The 18,347-nt window shown below is 35.5% G+C and overlaps 1 protein-coding gene across 5 annotated transcripts in view; it reads right to left on the bottom strand.

The window, feature by feature from the left end:
• VPS13B (vacuolar protein sorting 13 homolog B) overlaps positions 1 to 18,347 on the bottom strand; it is a 522,947-nt gene that overhangs the window by 210,978 nt on the left and 293,622 nt on the right. For all 5 annotated transcript variants that reach the window (XM_084864486.1, XM_084864483.1, XM_084864485.1 and 2 more), the window contains 3 exons: positions 17,135 to 17,338; positions 11,390 to 11,516; positions 8,057 to 8,200 (listed from right to left, as the gene is read on the bottom strand). In XM_084864486.1, coding sequence (XP_084720612.1) covers positions 8,057 to 8,200; positions 11,390 to 11,516; positions 17,135 to 17,338 — 475 coding nt within the window. The remainder of the gene's footprint in view (positions 1 to 8,056; positions 8,201 to 11,389; positions 11,517 to 17,134; positions 17,339 to 18,347) is intronic.

Here is an 18,347-nt window from a genome sequence, read left to right as displayed (position 1 = left end):
TGGGGAACCTTTTTTTAATAACATTATAAACATGATGTCTATAACATCATTCATGGGCCATTCAAAATTATCAACTTAAAAATTAACCTGCGATATTTGGTCAAACATTAAATTAACTCATCTCCAATGCCTTGGCAGGGCCGGACTAAATGATTTCCTGGGCCTTATACCATCCACAGGCCAGATGTTCCCCCACCCGTTTTTAGATATTTCAATGGCTTACCACTGCAACTCAATAAAAGGTAAATTTTATGAGAACAGTTATATTTATATGACTATTAATTATATTATTATTGCTTAATTCTGTCTATAAACAACCACATCCACACCAGTTAGATCTCAGAACTACCGCCAATAGCTCTTTTAACCAATACATTATCAGTGGGGAGTGGAGCCTCATGTTGATACTTATTAGCTATGTAACCTTGGGTAAGTTATGGGACTTTTGGGAAACCTGTTTCCATATCTGTGCAATATGAGGAAAAGAGCCCCCAACTCAAAGGGGACTAAATATATGAGGACTAAAAAGTTTAGTTCCATAAAACACTTAGACCATCTGGCCCATAGGGAGTACCCAGGAAGTGTTACTAGAGTTACAGATTCTGGGTAGCTCCCTTAGTAACAGACACTGTGACATGATTGGAAATCACTTTTGCCAGTAGATTTCTGTGTCTTCCAAAGGTGCATTACTGAATGGGCCAATTTTTAGAAAGAAAGGTGGAAAGTATCTAGGGCACATTTGCCAAGTATTAGTAATCATAAAAAGGTAGAAGGAAGACTAAGTTGTTTTAGGCTTTGGTGTTGATTTTTATATGCCTCTATGCTCTGTGAGAGGATTTTTAGTCATTTGCTGCAGAAAACCTTTGATGAAGAGCCAAAGTTCTAGAAATAAGCAATTTAAAAATGTGCAAGATCTTAGATGAGAATTGTATAAATTCCCATGGTTCTGACATTAATATTTTTAAAAAGTTGTTTCTTTTATGCAATAGCACTGAAAGCCCAGAGGTTTGCTTATCAGATAGAAAAGCAAGCAAACCCTGGACCCTCAATTATTTTGGACAGCCAGATCGTTTACTATATTTTTATTCGAAAAGATAATAAGGAATTCATTATAACCTAATTTCCTAGAGCTTTCCTCCTTAAGTACAATTTTTGTAGGTCACAAGGAATATGATATTAAAAGACAGCATTGGAAATTTAAAAAAAAATATGTGAGCAAGGAGCAGGTACTAAAGAGAGAATTCGAGGTCAGAGAGAAGACTTATGACTTAGCATGAACAGGATGAACTATAAACATAGAACAGTATAAGACTGATCTGGTGAGTTGCCGGCCTCTCTGCTCAGTATTCCAGCTCCCGTACTTTATTCCTTCCTCGATTCCTTGCTGGATTCACTATTTCTACTGGGGATAGGGTACTTTGATTTCCTTGCTCAGTTCCTTCTGAAAGATGAAGACCAGAAGGTAATGATGATAAGTAATTTAACCATTGACCAATGAAAGTGGATACTTAAACATTACTGGAAGATAGAGAAGGCCGAAAAGGTTTGATAGAAATGGTCTGAAGAATTTTATATACCTTCACTAAATACACTATCAATTTTTAGAATATGCAATAAATTTGATGAAAATGGGCCCATCTATAATAGTCCATGAAGTGGTTGACTGGTCAATATTACCACCCAGGAAAATGAAATGTTAGTGAGCTATGTATTTACGAAGAGAGCCCCGCCCCCAAAGCAAAACAAAGAACTTCAATAGAAGTTATGCATTTTCTGTAGATCTTTGAGTTATGCTCTGCAACATTTAGGTTTGAAAATGTATTGGCCAAGATTGCTTCATGGATTAGGTTTTGGAGGATGACCCAGATCACAGCTTATAATTCTGCAAAGTGGTACTGAATAAAGAAATAGAAGGCAATGGCGGCATTGATAAAATTATGTGGACCAACAAAGGCCATTTTAAATTCCCAGGTGCTGTAAACTGACACAACTGTTTCTACTACCCAAGAGAAAATCCCCATGTAACGATAGGACAGCTGAAGCAGCTGAGATTACAGTTTGGGTGAGTCTTTTTGTAAAGGAGTACCTGACCTATTATTTCCATACAAAATGTTACACATGACCCGTATCTTAACATGCTGAGGGCCACTGTTTCACCATAATTACACAGACTGCATGATAAGATGACTTCTTCTCTTTTCAAGATGGAGGCGCCCCTATACTCTACAATAAAAATGTGCTAGTTTCTTTATGATCGATTGTCCAACAGGTAAATAGGTTGACCAGAGCCATTGGATGGCCACCACAATCACTACTACCTCACCCTAATGGATTTCTTTTGGGGTGTTGTCAAAGATAAAGTTTTTATTTTTATTTTTTTGTTTTGTTTGTTCTTTTTTACAAAAACCCATACTGTGGATATGAGTCACTGCAAAAGAGAAGCATGACAAGAAATTGATGACAATAAAGAACTCTATGCCAAAGTGTGCTTGAGAGTCACAAGTAGACCTACAAAAATGTGTAAATAAGGCTGGCAAATTGAACACTTGTAAGGTTATACCTAAGTTCACTGTGTCATTTTGACATTCTTTGGAGTTAATAAAGCAACTGCAATAAAAAGATAAACAGAGAAGAACAGATGAAGGAGACTTGTGGAGAAGAAGAAATGAGAGGGGCAGTAGTCCTGAAAGGACAGGGGCTGACTGGAAATGAAGATGTACCTGCTCTGACCTGCTTGCATTTTTAAAAAATGTAACTTTACCATGCTTCGTTGACAGCAGGACATAGTGAGTGCTTCATGGAGTTCGTAATTCTTTGGATGATTGTAGAGAAGCCAAATACAATAAATAATAGCAGAAAGGCTAGGGAAATAAACCTTACTTTGGTGGAAATATCCATTACTTCAGAAATTTTAAGAAACACTGACCAAGTACTACAGATTTTACAATGGCTAACATAAACTTCTTGTAAATAAAATTTTGCTTAAAAATATAATTTTTAGCTATCAAAACGAGAGTATAAAAAGAGGTATCAAGCATGCTTGGGGCAGGATACCAAGTGAGTCATTACCAGAGACTGAAAGGAAAGGAAAGCTATGGAAATGCCTAAAACCAAGTGGTTACATGAAGGAGGAGGAGTAGGAGGTGGAGGAGGAGGAGGAGAAGGAAGAGCAGGAAGGAGAAAAGGCAAAGGAAGAAATGCTCAATTAGTGTTATAAGTTGTTCTCATTCTTCTCCAGGATATGTCGTGTGTAGATCAAAGAACTCCCACCTTCAGATCCCCAATGATGTGGTTGCATTTTCTGCCCCTAAAATATGGTTTCTATTTTGCTACAAAAGTTTTATTTACTCTAAAATGTTGATTTGAAAATGAGCATGTGTTACTCCTACTTACCTCTGTAAGTAGGCTTAATAAGATGATTACTTGCGATTCAGGAATAAGAGAGTAATTACTATTACAACCAAATAAACATAACTCGGGCAATCTTAGTTCTCTTACCATCTCTTTAGTCAATTTTAAAATTGTATTTTTTAAAAGAAATTATAGGAAACAATGTGTGATATTATATGCTACAGTTATTTCAAGTCCTAACTGAAATGCTTAATCTGATACTATACTGAATCTAATATATTCTTTTATAGAGGAAAATGTAACTATATGTTATTTATGTCTCAAGATATACCTACTATCAATGTGTGAGTTCACCTGAGAGGTCGGCCTGAAATGGATCTGAGCTTTGAGGAGAACAACCTGCTGAAGTGGTTCTCTAGTTAGTTAACCTCAAATCCTCTGGATTCCTGCTTACCTCCTCCTTTCAGCCTACCATTTATGTGCCCTGCCTGTCTCCGTGAAAAATACAGAAAAGCATCAATTTCTTCCATTTATTTTGAAGTGTATGCCATATACATCTTATCTTTTCTATTTTAATGAACAGAAATAAGAATACCTATAAATTAAGCAATCCATTTATTAATTCATAGTGCAAGCATGTACTCAGTGTCCAACTCTATGGTGTGCTCAGCACTTTCCTAGGGTTTCCAACTTAAATACTGTGAAAGTATCTGTATCAGTAAGGATGGAGTTTGGCCTCAAGTAACAGGAAGCCAAGTGTTAGTTTAATCATTTATTTATTTTCTTCTCATAACTTAAAGTCCAGGACCGATTGCAGAGGCTCCATGATGTCACTCACATCTCAGGATCTTTTTATCTGCTCATTTTGCTATTTTTGGTGTATGGCTTTTATCCTCATGTTTGTAATCACATGGTAACAAATGCCCGGTCACTTCCCTTGTCCTTATTCCAACAAGGAAAAGGAAGAAAGTCAAGACTTTCCCAGAAATCTGTAGAATACTTTATATTTCACTGACTAGAACTGTGTCAACATATTAAGACCTTTAACTCTTTGTTCATTCACATTCTCTTTCAAATATTTCCTGACATTTACTGGTGCATGTAACTAAAATATCTCCCTTGTTTATTCTTATTGCATCCATTTATGAATATATAATTAATACCACTTTTATATAATTGGGACTTTATGGGACCAAAACCATGTTGTAAGAAGGAAAAGCATCTTAGAAAGGGTAAACCAAGTGTATCAATCACTACAGCCTCACTCCATATAAAATACATTTTTCAGAGCAAAAGTATTGGAAAAATTTTGATCAATGTTGGAGGCAATTTCCCTAAACCACCAGTTGGTCATTTATTACCTCAAGTACTTACTCTCTGAGCTATGTATATGAAAGTTTCATCGTAAGTTTGCTCCTAGCAATAATCCTCAGATTGTTCCACTGTTTTTACTTCTGTTTCCAAAAATTTGTCCATCTTTCTTCCCCTTTGTTTAAAGTTTGGAATGTTTATTCTACTAACAAAAATCCCTCTGCCACATTCTTGAATACATTTTTAAATTAATCTTTCAAATAAAAGCTTGTCAAAGATTGTCTAAAAATATTAACACCATCCATCAGTTGGTGAGCTTAGAACAGATGTGACATTTACTTGCCTGTAATTCACGGGGTTCTTTCTACAGTCCTGATCAATGGGATTTCCATGATTAATTCATCATTCTTATGAAGTAATAGATGTTCACAATGTCATGGTACACATTTTTAACAAACACGTACTCCTTCCTCCCCTTCCCCAGTAGCACAGCTATACTGATTTTCCTATTTCTTTAACTCTCAAAAAGATTTTTAAAAAATATATTTTATTGATTTCTTACAGAGAGGAAGGGAGGGAGATAGAGAGCTAGAAATGTTGATGAGAGAGAAACATTGACCAGCTGCCTCTTGCACACCCCCTACCGGGGATGTGCCCGCAACTGATGTACATGCCCTTGACTGGAATCAAATCTGGGACCCTTCAGTCCGCAGACCGACGCTCTACCACTGAGCCAAACTGACCTTTGCTCAAAAGATTTCTTTAAAGCCTCAACCGAGGATATGTTTTCATTGATTTTAGGGAGAGAGGAAGGAAGAGGGGGAGAGAGAGAAACATCAATGTGAGAGAAAAACAATTTGGCAGACTCCTGCATGCACCCCTATGGTGGATGAAACCTGCAGCCTGGATATGTGCCCTGACCGGAAATTAAACCTTTTGGTGCACAGGACAATGCTCCAAACCACTAAGCAACCCAGCCAGAGCTCAAAAATAATTTTTTTAAATTAGAGTAGTGTGGTTGTTTTAAAGGTCACCAGGTCTTTAAAAATATATTGTATTCTATGTAACAAAAACATATTTATGTTCTTTATTGGAGGTGGGTTGTGCTAAATGATTTATGAATAGAAAAATATTCTTCTATTTCACTGAAGGTCTTCTTTTTTTTTTTTTTTTTAAATTGATTTCAAAGAGAGAAAGAGAAAAGGAAAGGGAGAGAGAGTGAGAGAGAGAGAAACAACGATAGGAGAGAATCACAGATCAGCTGTCTCCTGCACACCCCCTACTGGTGATCACTCAGGCAACTAGGGCATGTGCCCTGACCAGGAATCCAATCCTGTCCTCTTGGTTCACAGGTTGATGCATGACCACTGAGCACATGGGACAGGCTGAAGGTCTTTTTTAACACAAAAATTTTCACAGACATATCCCACTGAAGCTGGGGACAGGACCAATTGTTCTCATCATTAAAGCCTAAACTTTTTTTCTTTTAAGTTATGGTAAAATACACATAAAATAGAATTTACTATCTCAACCACTTTTCAGTGTATTGTCTGTATTGTATTTCAGTGTATTTTTTAAAAAAGTCTGAATTTTTTAAAAATTTTATTGATTTTTTACAGAGAGGAAGAGAGAGAGATAGAGAGTTAGAAACATCGATGAGAGAGAATCATCGATCAGCTGCCTCTTGCACACCCCCTACTGGGGATGTTCCCGCAACCAAGGTACATGCCCTTGATTGGAATCAAACCTGGGACCTTTCAGTCTGCAGGCCGACGCTCTATCCACTGAGCCAAAAAAGTTTCGGCTGAACGTTTAACATTATCTCCAAGAAGGAACAAAGGACCATAGACACATTTTTAAAACATCAAAAACAACTCCTAGTTCATTTATGGAACTATGAGGGACCACTCAACATTCAGCTAAAGGTTGTTACTAATCAAACTCTTAGTGTCCCTTTATACTGAAATTAGATACTACTAACAGTAGACATTAGAAGTAGAGAATCTAATGCCTACAATTAATAGTTAAGAATCAATTTGCTAAGTTGTGTAAATTCCTTAAACACATCAGAAATGAACAGAATGCAAAATACTATTTTCTAGCCAGCTTGCTTCAAGCACTTCATGAAAAATGCCATGGGGAAATATTTTCTGCTTTACTTATTTTTATGTCATGCTATTATATTCTTATGGACTGTCTAACATATGTTGAAAAAAAATCAATATTCTGGAGAATATATATAGCTATATAGACTTGTTTAAAAAAATAATAAACAAATATAAATCACAGGTGGTAAAAAAAAATGATCTAGTTGGAGAATATCCACCTATGAAAGTTAAAAGTTTTATTTTTAAAAAAATTTTAAGAAAGAAGATTGAGAAACTAATGTAACAATTATAGTATAAGAACTGCGGCAGAATGGAAAGAGCACAGACTTAAAAGACCTAAATAAGATCTCAGATCCAAGCTCACTGCCATACGTGTGACATCAGTAAGCACTGTCTCTGAGCCCCAAGATGCTAATCTGTAAAATGGTGATGGAGCCCCCTCTCCCTCAGAGGGTGGCTGGGATAACGTGCTTGAAGACACACGAGTAGTCCACGCACATGAAAAACACTTGGCACACTGCCTAGCATCAAGTGGCTCTCAGTGAATACCTTTTCCTTCACTCCCTCCTGAGTAAATAGAACTTAGAGCCTTGTGCATAACTCCCGACAAAAGAATGACTTTTTCATAGATAAACAGTTTCTTCACTTGAGTTTCTATAGACGATTTACTCTAAGCACAGATATGATCATAGAAGTATGGAAACGAAAGCAAAGAAAGCATATCTCGAGAAGCATCTAACAAGCAGCTTTCTTTGTTTCATGGGACATGCTTTGTGGTTAACAATGCAGGCTTCCAAGGAACACCAGGTCAGAATTAACATTCTAGGCAGGCATTCAACTTTTATGATTGTGTCCATTCTTCACTGAGCCTGGGAAACGAACACTGTAGAAGTTATTTATTGAAGATATTCCCATAGTACTCCTACATAGTTCACTTCCAAAAGAGGCCAGATCCCTTTAATGTATCTGAGCGAGGGGAAAAACTACACCAGGGCTTCTTGCATTGTGCTTTAAAAACTGCAACAGGGTAATAAAATCATGTTTTTAACGGAGGCTTTTCTGAAGTTAGGCCACAGCAATTTTGCAAAGATGCATGATAAATTATAGGAAAGGAGACCAAACAAATTTCAAAAGTAAAGAATACCAATCCAAAATGATTTATGGCCACCTTTTGAATAAAATTAAGTATAGAATAATTAGCAGAAAGCATTTAATTTGGTTTTCCTATCATGAATGTGAAGTTGGCACAAACGCAGTAGGCCTAATCAAAATCAGGGAATGGTTACCTCTGTGGCCTTGCTTGACGGTTCCAGTCCAGTCATATTTGCTACTATTAACTGATGTAAGAGTTGAACTTGAGCCACACTCAGGAAGAAGTCCAGGTTTGTGGTTATATTCACTTCCAAGGAATGGCCACACACTAAAATCTCCTGAAGGGGGAAAAAAAAAAAAAAGGTTGAATACAGATAAAGAAACATGATAGCCATTAGATGATAATTCATCATTCTTACTTATTTGACCTTTACTACATTGATGAATTCTCAGTGGACCCAAGTTCGTTTGTTAATGAGAACAGCAGAGATGGTGAGCCCGACCACAAGACACAGTTTAATGGATTAATTTAATAAACATTTATAAGGGCCTGCTGTGCATCAGGCTGTTTGCTAGTTATAGCACAACAAACCAACAGTAAGAATTTTTCACTATTTCATATACATTTGGGATTTTCATATCTCATTGTTTCAATAAGAGATGATGGGGGGCATTAGCATAGTCTTGTTCATTCATTCAAACCAACAAATATTTACTCAGCATCTCCTAATGACCACGTACTCTACTGGAGTGGTAGGAATATCACAGAGAATAAGGTTGACCTTGAGGGGCAACCTGCTCTTGAGGAGGTTACAATCTGGCTGAGCAGACAGATGTAAACAGGCAATCGTAGGCAGGCAATTACAATCACAAGTGGTATGGTCTGAGTACTCTCCAAAGGATACATTCCAAATGACTTATAACAAAACACAGCGCTGAAGCCAAAAACAGCTAGCCTAATTAATTTAACTTCAAGCTGCTAAAATCTTGGCAGCGTTAGGGAGATGTCCACTACTTGACTGGTGCTGCTTTGCATAACTGAGTCACTTGAACATTCTTTGTTGGGAAATCATTCAGAGAAGGAAAACAGAAATGAAAAACGACCCAGAAGCTTCCTTTAACAAGCAGAAGTCCTGCCTCTGGCCATGAAGTGTATGTGGACAATGTTCAAAAGCTTGGAAACATCCACAGACCTTCTCCATATTAGTGTCATCCAAGGGAATGGATTTAAGGAGACGTATGACTGGTCCAAAGACAAACTAAACAGCTTAGAGCAGGTTTCAATAAAGTCATAAAGAACAGCATGTCAAAAATGATTATCCCTTTTTGTTGTTGTTGTTAAAAAAACCTTTTCCCTACAAGTAGCTTGTGTTTACTCATTATAGTTAGAATTCTTATTTTATTCTTCAGGTACTGATGAAAAGGAATATATTCCTGTATTTTAAAATAATTGTGTTACTAGGTAATTGTAATATATTAGATTTAATTTTTATATAACTTCTGTGGATATATAACACATTATATCTAAGATATCTTTCCATTTAGGGCTATTACAAATATCAAATAAGATAACATATACAAAAATATTATTTATAAAAATTTAGGGAAAGAATGGAAAATTATAGTAGCTTGGATTGCTATATTTAATTTGTACCTAATTTCTCTGAAATTTTCATAATAACTGCTTTAAAGTGATCAAAAATTTATAAAAGTTCTCAGTGTAACAAATTTCTATGAAGAATTTTTTTTATGGTTTACATTCAATATTACTTTGTATTAGTTTTGGGCATTCTGCACAGTAGTCAGATAATTTTATACTTCACAATATTTCCAGTATGCATCTGGCACAATACAGTCAATATTATAGTTATATTGACCATATTCCCTGTACTTTATATCCCCATGACAATTTTGTACTACGAATTTGCAGTTCTTAATCTCTTAACCTTTTTACCCAGTCCCTCAACTCTTTTCCCTCTGGCAACCATCAGTTCTCTGTACATATCAAATCTGTTTAAATTTTGTTGGTTCATTTATTTTGTTCTTCAGATTCCACATGTTACTGAAATCATATAGTGCTTGTCTTTTTCTAACTGACTTATTTCACTTAACACAATTCTATCCAGGTCTCTCCATGTTGTCTCAAAGGGTAAGAGATCCTTCTTTTTATTGCTGCATAGTATTCCATTGTGTAAATGTGCCACAGCTCTTTTATCCACCAGTCTACTGATGGACATTTAGACTCCTTCCATAGTTTGGCTATTGTAAATAATGCTGTAAAGAACATAGGGATGCACACATTCTTTTGAATTAGCGTTTTGGTTTTCTCTAGACATATACCCAGAAGTCATTCACTGGGTCATAAGGCAGTTCAAGTTTTAATATTTTGAGGAAACTCCATATTGCACCAATCTGCATTCCCACCAACAGTGCATGAGTGTTTCCTTGCTAAGAGAAATGTCAGAGAGTTTACTACCTATGTTTTATTCTGACATTTTTATGGTTTCACAACTAACATTTAAATCTTTAATCCATTTTGAGTTTAACTTTATGTATGGTATAATTTGGTCATCTAGTTCCATTTTTTGCATGGATCTGTCCAATTTTCCCAACACCATTTATTGAAAAGACTATCTTTATCCCATTAGATGTTCTTGCCTCCTGTGTCAAGTATTAATTGACCATAAATGAGTGGGTTTATTTCTGTGCTCCTATTCTGTTCCATTGATCAACATGCCTGGTATTGTGCCAATACCATGTTGTTTTGTTTACTATGGCTTTATAGTATATTTTGATGTCAGGTAGTGTGACACTCCAACTTTGTTCTTTCTCAAGATTCCTACAGTTATTTGGGATCTCTTGTGGTTCCATATAAATTTTCGGAATCTTTGTACTATGACGAGGTTTTTAAAGTTATGAACTACATTATTATTACATTTCTGCTCTTGGCGTGGAGTCACTCATACACAGTGATCAGACTTGAAACCTGGACCTACCAATAATTGGCTAACATGGATCAAGTCAAGTAACCTCATTTCTTTTGCTGTTTCCTCCTTCATAAAATATGGATATTAATAATATATATTTCATAAGGATGTTGTGAAGACTATGTAAGGCAATCCATTTGAGAACTCTAAATTATCTGTCAGTAATATTGTTGCTTTCATTAGAAAGAGGTTGTACAGATTGTGTATAGTCTGAAGCCAGACTATTTGGGTTCGTAGCATGCTCACCATTTACTAGTTGTGAAAATTTGGACAAGTTATTTGGATTAGTTTTTTATGCTTCAGTTTTCCCATCTGTAAAATGAGGACAATAGGAGAAGCAAATGTAATTATTATGAGGATTGAACAAGTTATTATGTAAAAGCAGTAAGTGAACAGTACTAGAAAGTGCTCAATAATAGCTGCAATAGTAACTTAATAAGCTACTTTGATATTCTGTGCTCTGAAAATATGAAAAACTAACACACAAAGAGCAGCTGCTCCATTATTCAGACTAAAATGAGACCTAAATTATGCTCTAACCTCAGTGTGCATATTTTCTGGAGAAATTATTTTGGTGAAAATGATGGCAGGTGCTCCAGTTATTCGAACAGAAAAATCTGTTAAAATGGGAGTCATGATTGCTCTTCTTTCTTGATGTCGTCGTATGCTAAAAAAAAAAAAAAATAAAGAACAGAATTGTTAGCCATTGCACTATTTTTCAAGAATAAGTTTCATTAAATTTGTACAAGTCTTTGAACTACAATATGTATGACAAAAATCACAAACTGACAAAAAGGGTTCTCAGGGACAAAGACCACTGAAGAGAAGCTCCTAATCACAGATTATTGTATATGTCCCACAAAAATTATTCTTATTAGTAAGAGGAGAAGTCAATTCCATCATCAAATTCATTGTTGAGAACTTCTGATAATGTAATTACCATATAGGGACAATAAAATCAACTTGTTGAAAACTATTAAATATATATAGGGTGGAATAAAAACATGATTAAAAAAGGCAAAACTAATTTGAAAAACAACTAAGGAGAAAAATGTAGTTATTAAAATTAAATATATAGGGTGGAATAAAAACATGATTAAAAAAGGCAAAACTAATTTGAAAAACTAAGGAGAAAAATACAGTTATTAAAATTAAATATATAATAGATGAATAAATAGTTCTTTAGATTTGCTTAAGAAAAACTGATGAATTAGCATTTAGATTGGAGAAAACTCCAGGAATTTAGTAAATTTAAAAATGGGAAGTTTAAAATAAAAGTTACTAGTAAAGAGGCAAGTCTGACGTATTTAATTGCCTTTCCGAAATGAGAGAATAGAAAGAAAGAAAAAGCAATAATATTAAAGAAATAATGACAGAATTTTTCAGAAGTGATGAAATATAGGGATATACAGATTTAGTAAGCAAAATGATTCCTGGTTCAGATAAATATCATAAAATCCACAATTAGACACATCTTGCTGAATCAGCTACTCGTGTATGATAGAATATATTAAAATAAGCTTGAAAAGAAATCCGAAAGAAATATTTCTTTGATATACTCTAATATGACAATGACTTAATATATCTTTACATTGTCCATAGAAACAAAGAAATAGTAGAGTGGTTTGTACTATCATCTAACATAGAGGGTTAATTAAGCCCACAGAAACTTATAAAATCCTCTTTGAGGACAAAAAACATTGACAATTATAAGGTTCAAATCAAATAACAAGAAGTAATCATATGTGTTAACAAGAGCCATTTTATTAAGCTTTGGGAGAAGTACATTGCAAATAAGGAAAAGTATGGTTTCTGAAAGTGTTACTAATCAAGAAGGCATAATGATAAGCCACATGCACTCATGAAAACACGTGTTTAGGAAGTCAGTGGTCATTTTGGGGGGCTCAGCATATTTACATTAAGGTTCTTCTGCCCACCTTCCATACATTTGGGTCTGACTTTATGGGTAATATTCAAGCAATTTAAGAACCATGCTTCAAAAATTACATAATATGAAAGACTAGGAAAAACATTACTAAGGCTTCTAACATATTACACCAAAAATACAGAATTAAAAATGACAAACAGCACATTTGAAAGCATAAATTAATAAATAAATAAAAATCTCTCTTAAAAAATAATACAATTATTCAAGCCTGCCTTTAATCAACGAGGTATGGGACTCAGACTAACTTATATAATTCTGCTTAGGTATTAGCTTGATATTTTCACAAATTAATAAGACAAAAGTGATGGATTGGCCCAGACCGGGTAGCTCAGTTGGTTCGAGTGTCCTCCCAATTACACCAAGGTTGTGGGAGGGTTAGATTCCTAGTCAGGGCATATACAAGAATCAATCAAGGAATGCATAAATAAATGGAACAACAAATCTCTCTCTCTCTCTCTCTCTCTCTCTCTCTCTCTCTCTCTCTCTCTCCCTCCCTCCCTCCCTCCCTCTCTCCCTCCCTCTCTCTTTGTTTCTCTCCCTCCCTCTCTCTTTGTTTCTCTCCCTCCCTCTCTCTCCTCTTTCTAAAAGCAATCAGTAACTTTTTTTGAAAAGAGAAGGGGAAAAAAGGTGATGGTTTTCAGGTTGAATAGTAAGAACAAAGAAAAGAAAATGCTTTTATGCCACATGCCTGTTAATGATTTCAGGTACAATTCTGGAAGGAGTTCATACATGATTAATCACAAATCAAATAGGCAAGGGCTCCTGTGAACATTTGGGTAAATAACTTTACTTCAAAAAATAAAAATAAGAGATCAAAGACAGATGAAATGGTCACAATCTCTCAGAATTAGGCCAACAATATATGCTTCAGGGACTTTAATGTCAACACAAGTCCAATCTTACCAATCCTGTGAAGCATAGGACGATTGATTTTAGGAATGTGTCAAGTTCAAATTCAACTTGCTAAAAGCAAGCAGAGTAACAATGATTTAAAAATATCCTATGTAGGGGGGAGGTAGGAAAGGCCTACAGAGTAATATATGTAATTGATACCTGCATATCGTATTTAAACAAATGAATATGCTGTAACTATTTCTCTGACAATGAAATTTGAAAGAAAAATTACCCAGGAAAATCAAACACAGGTAGTATAATAGGGACAAAAACAAAGTATTGTGATAAAAACTACATGATTTATTTTTTAAGTATAATTATAACTAAGTTTATTCAAATTAAATCTTTAAATAATATAAACAGGAAAATTATATTAACATTAATTTAGAGAATTAAGGCTTATGGGCATTTTTCACAAAATTACAAAATAAACTTTTCATCCCCCGTTGCCACACACCCAGAGGACTAATCACCATGTGAAACAGCAATAGTGATTTGAATGTGTAACCTGCATATGGCAGACATCAGTATAGGTTGTTTTAGTTCTCAACACTTCATTTCCTCAGATTATAAAATAAGCCCAGATGCAGTAAAAATGGTTGCTAAGAGAAAAAGGTGAAAGAAAGTGATTAACAACAAACTTTAGCATTAAATGTAAGGAGTCAGAGCATCGAGTTAAAGAAAAGTAGTTGATTTTTACTAAGAGGAAGCAAACCGGCGTTCTACACTGAGCTCTGTTTGAAGTGCTATTGGACAAGCCAAGAAACTTCCTCACTTAGCTTCTTGTGGTGGTTTTATCCCATAACAAGTTGCTAGTAAGAATGGTTCCAAGTTCAGAGCGAATTTTGTATGAGATTTGGAAGGTGTAAAGGAAATGGTAGCCAATATACCCTTAAAGTCACGCTGTTTTAAATGCAGTGAGATTCCGATGCGGAGGTGCTGACAGGTCCCAGCTTGTCCCCACTCTTCCTGGCTTTGTAACGAGCTCTTTTTCCTGACTACTGGGCCTACTGACCAACAGCTATGAAAGACAAGTATTGACACATGCTACAAAGTGGGTTAACCTCCAAAACACTGTGTTTAATGAATGAGTCAAATACAAAAAGTCATGTTTTATATGAAATATCCAGAATAGATAAAACCATGGAGACAAACCAGATTGGTGGCAGCCAGGAGAACACGAGGATGGCAAAATATGCAGAGAAACTACTTAATAGGTAAAGGGGGGAAGAAAATATTAGCATCTGGATAGAGTTGGTGGTAGTAGATAGAGGTGGTGGTTACAAAATATTGTGAATTAATAAAATGTCATTGAACTGTTTACTTTAAATGGTTAACTTTATGTTATGTGAATTTCAATCAATTAAAACACATACACACAGTTTATTAAATAAAGTGAGGAAAGAATAGGAGAGATATAATTAAGGCTTAGATGATCATAAAGTTTCCTGAGAAAATTAGGCTCATCTTTGTTGATGACAGAATTTGTGGTTTGAAAGAAATGATGACTTGTAAATTTTTAAATTTGGTTCTATCTACATCTGAGTGAAGTGGAGGAATGAGGGAACTTGATCCTGGTGGATATCATGTGATGTTTAGAGGTCAGGACTGGTGTGCTGGATGTGTAGTATGCACCAAGATCCTCTCTTCAGGACCAAAACCTGCTTTCCCCCCAGCTTCCAGACTGCACCTGCTGCTGGCTCAATGATTGCACCTCTCTCCTCAATGTACCTCTGTCATTTGTGCGAGGTTTTTTACATGAATATCTTTTACTCTTCCTTAGAGGCACACTTAATCACCTGTCCATGAAGGGTCTAATTATTCATTTTATAGCATGAAAGCACCAAGTGCTAGGAATGAATCAATGGAAAGGATGGTGATGATCTCTGTCCTTGAGACCTAGACAATAAGATAACTATCTTACTTAAAATTAAATATGCTAAATGCCAGAAGAGCCCAGAACCCAATCTTCTCTCCTTAGGGCTCAGGGAAGACTTCCTGGAAAACATGATGCCTGCTCTGAGAGTTGAGGAGGCAAATGAAAAGGGTGGGTTAAGAGAGTTCTGGCAAAGAGAAGATCACATACAAAAGCCTAAAAGCAAGAGACGATCTGTCTGAAGGAAGCTAAAAGAAGTTCATTATGAATGGAGCACATGATGATAGAAAAGAGTGTGGGCATCTGAAAATGAAGAGCCTGTTAGGGGTCTAGACTACCAGGGAATATTTGGTTTTAGGCAAATCACTTATCTTGTCTAGCCCTTAGTTACTCCATGCATAATTAGGGAAAACAGTTCTTACTTCGATCATTATTGTGAAATTAGGTAAAGTGATAAGTATTATATAATATATTATTTTTTTTAATATATTTTATTGATTTTGTACAGAGAGGAAGAGAGAGAATAGAGAGTTAGAAACATCGATGAAAGAGAGTCATCGATCAGCTGCCTCTTGCACACCCCCTACTGGGATATACCCGCAACCAAGGTACATGCCCTTGACCGGAATCGAACCTGGGACCCTTCAGTCCCCAAGCCGACGCTCTATCCATTGAGCCAAACCGGTTTCGGCTATATATTATTGATGTTATCACTATTATTAATGCCAAGATGTGGATAAATACAGCTTTGGAGTTAAAGGGACAGAAATCCAAAGCAATCACCATTGCAAAAGTCTACACAAAGTGTTTTAATGAAATCCAATTAACAAATCAACATGGTATGTTATCAGCAACAGATATTACTGAATCTTATAAATTAAAAATAAAAACAGTGAAAAATAACTAACACTTTCTTACATCATAAAAACTGATTACAACATACAATGTATACTTTTTATGATATAAAAGTGTCTTTAATGACCAATACCTTCCTTCTAGCAAACAATTCTGTCCTGATAAGAACCTCAAATAGCACAGGTAAGATGGCAATTGCTCTACAAATCTGACAGCTTACAGTCAGGACTAATTCCATTTTACATTTTCCCGTGAACATACCTGACTTTGGTTAAAATGAACTTTAAATAAACAACCAGTGTCATTTTTGCTTTTCTCCTCTTATTATTATGTGTGTTGCCAAAGCAAGCACTTCTCTTATTATTATAAGCAGAAGGCAGAAACTTAAAACAAAATCTGACCTTGAACACAATGGATTTCAAGGGAAAATGTGACTGTGTAAACTTAGCCTGAAGTGGAACCTTTCAGCAAAGAGCAAGGTTTAAACAAATGCTAGCACAATCTTAAATTTGCAATAATTACAGTGTAATGGTAGGACTAATAGATTTCCAAGTAAAATCATGAAATTCAATTAACAAACTATATTCTATGTTTGTCATGCAATGCAGAAGCAATGCTAAAACCTTCAGGTTGGGCACGCTTAAGATGATATCACCAGCTTGTCTGGCGAGGAAATATACCAAGGGCGGCAAGTTTCTCCATCACTTCCTACCTGCTGGCCATGTTCCATTCCAGGGCCGGGTTCTGAGAGTTTCTCTCGCTCTCTGTTAGCACCCCTCCTGTGCCAGTTTCCTTCTCTGGTTTTAGTTGATCCCACTGCGCAGTACCAATATTGATAGACTGCAGGTCAATTTGGTATTGTCGATCTTCAATTTCTGATCCAGGGTCAGGAAGAATTCCTAAGTTCAAGGCTCTCCTGTAAAGGCAGTAGGAAAAAAAAAAAAGTAAATAGGTAATGCCATTTTCTATGATTATTTTGTTCACTAACATAGTATTATCATTATTTTTTCCCTTTGGTTTACTGATGAATACACTGGGTTAGTCAAATCTATGAGGCATGTATTGAAAAGTTAGCACAAATTATGACTTGAAAATGTATCCAAAAAACCTATCACTTACTGTAACCTACTTGATAAAGAGTTAGTTACTCCTAGCTCTGTACTTTTTTCCCTAAGAACTTTCACACACATGATTTCAATCATGGAGATGCTGAGGTTCTATTATTATTTCCATTTTTATTAAAGAGAAAGTAATTCAGAGAGGTTCACTTAGCCAAAATTACCCATATAGTAGGTGACAAAACCACCACCTAAATACAAGTTTTCTGACTCAAAAACAAGTCTTCTTTTCAATGCTATCATGTACCTTCCTCAGCCTTTAGATGTCTTGTTAGGAAGAGTCTTAGAGCCTTGCTAATCTACTTCATTCCCTGCCTCTTGCCTTCAGTACATTATATACCCAATTGTCATATAGATAAATTGTTACGTACACTACACTGTTTACTGATGTAGAAACATGGTGATGCTGGCCCATATAGAGTTGGGGACTTTGTTATTATTGGACCCAATGCTCAGCAAAGAAATAAAGTTACCAGTGGCTTAAAGCTAAATTAGAGAAAGAAAATGGTTAAATTTTTCATGAAGGTTTTAGAATAAAAATAGCCAGTATGGTAGGGTGGGAAGGTTTAGGAGCCAGATCAACCTAACTTGGTGGGAGTTTTCGAACTGTTTAATTTTGTAGGCTCACAAATACTTCAAAGTGAGTTACCTAAAGGAAAGTAATATTTGGTCTCCAAGAAAATGTCAATCAGTAAAAATAACCCTGAAATAACACAGTGAATAAACACAGTTTTACTAGTATATATAGTTTTAAAAAATCTACAAATGCAGGTTTATAAAAAATAAAATTAAATTAATTACATCAAT

This window comes from Pipistrellus hanaki (assembly GCF_964339955.1).
Source record: "Pipistrellus hanaki genome assembly, chromosome: 17".
Classification (NCBI taxonomy): domain Eukaryota; kingdom Metazoa; phylum Chordata; class Mammalia; order Chiroptera; family Vespertilionidae; genus Pipistrellus; species Pipistrellus hanaki.
This window is presented reverse-complemented; position numbering and strand designations above follow the sequence as displayed.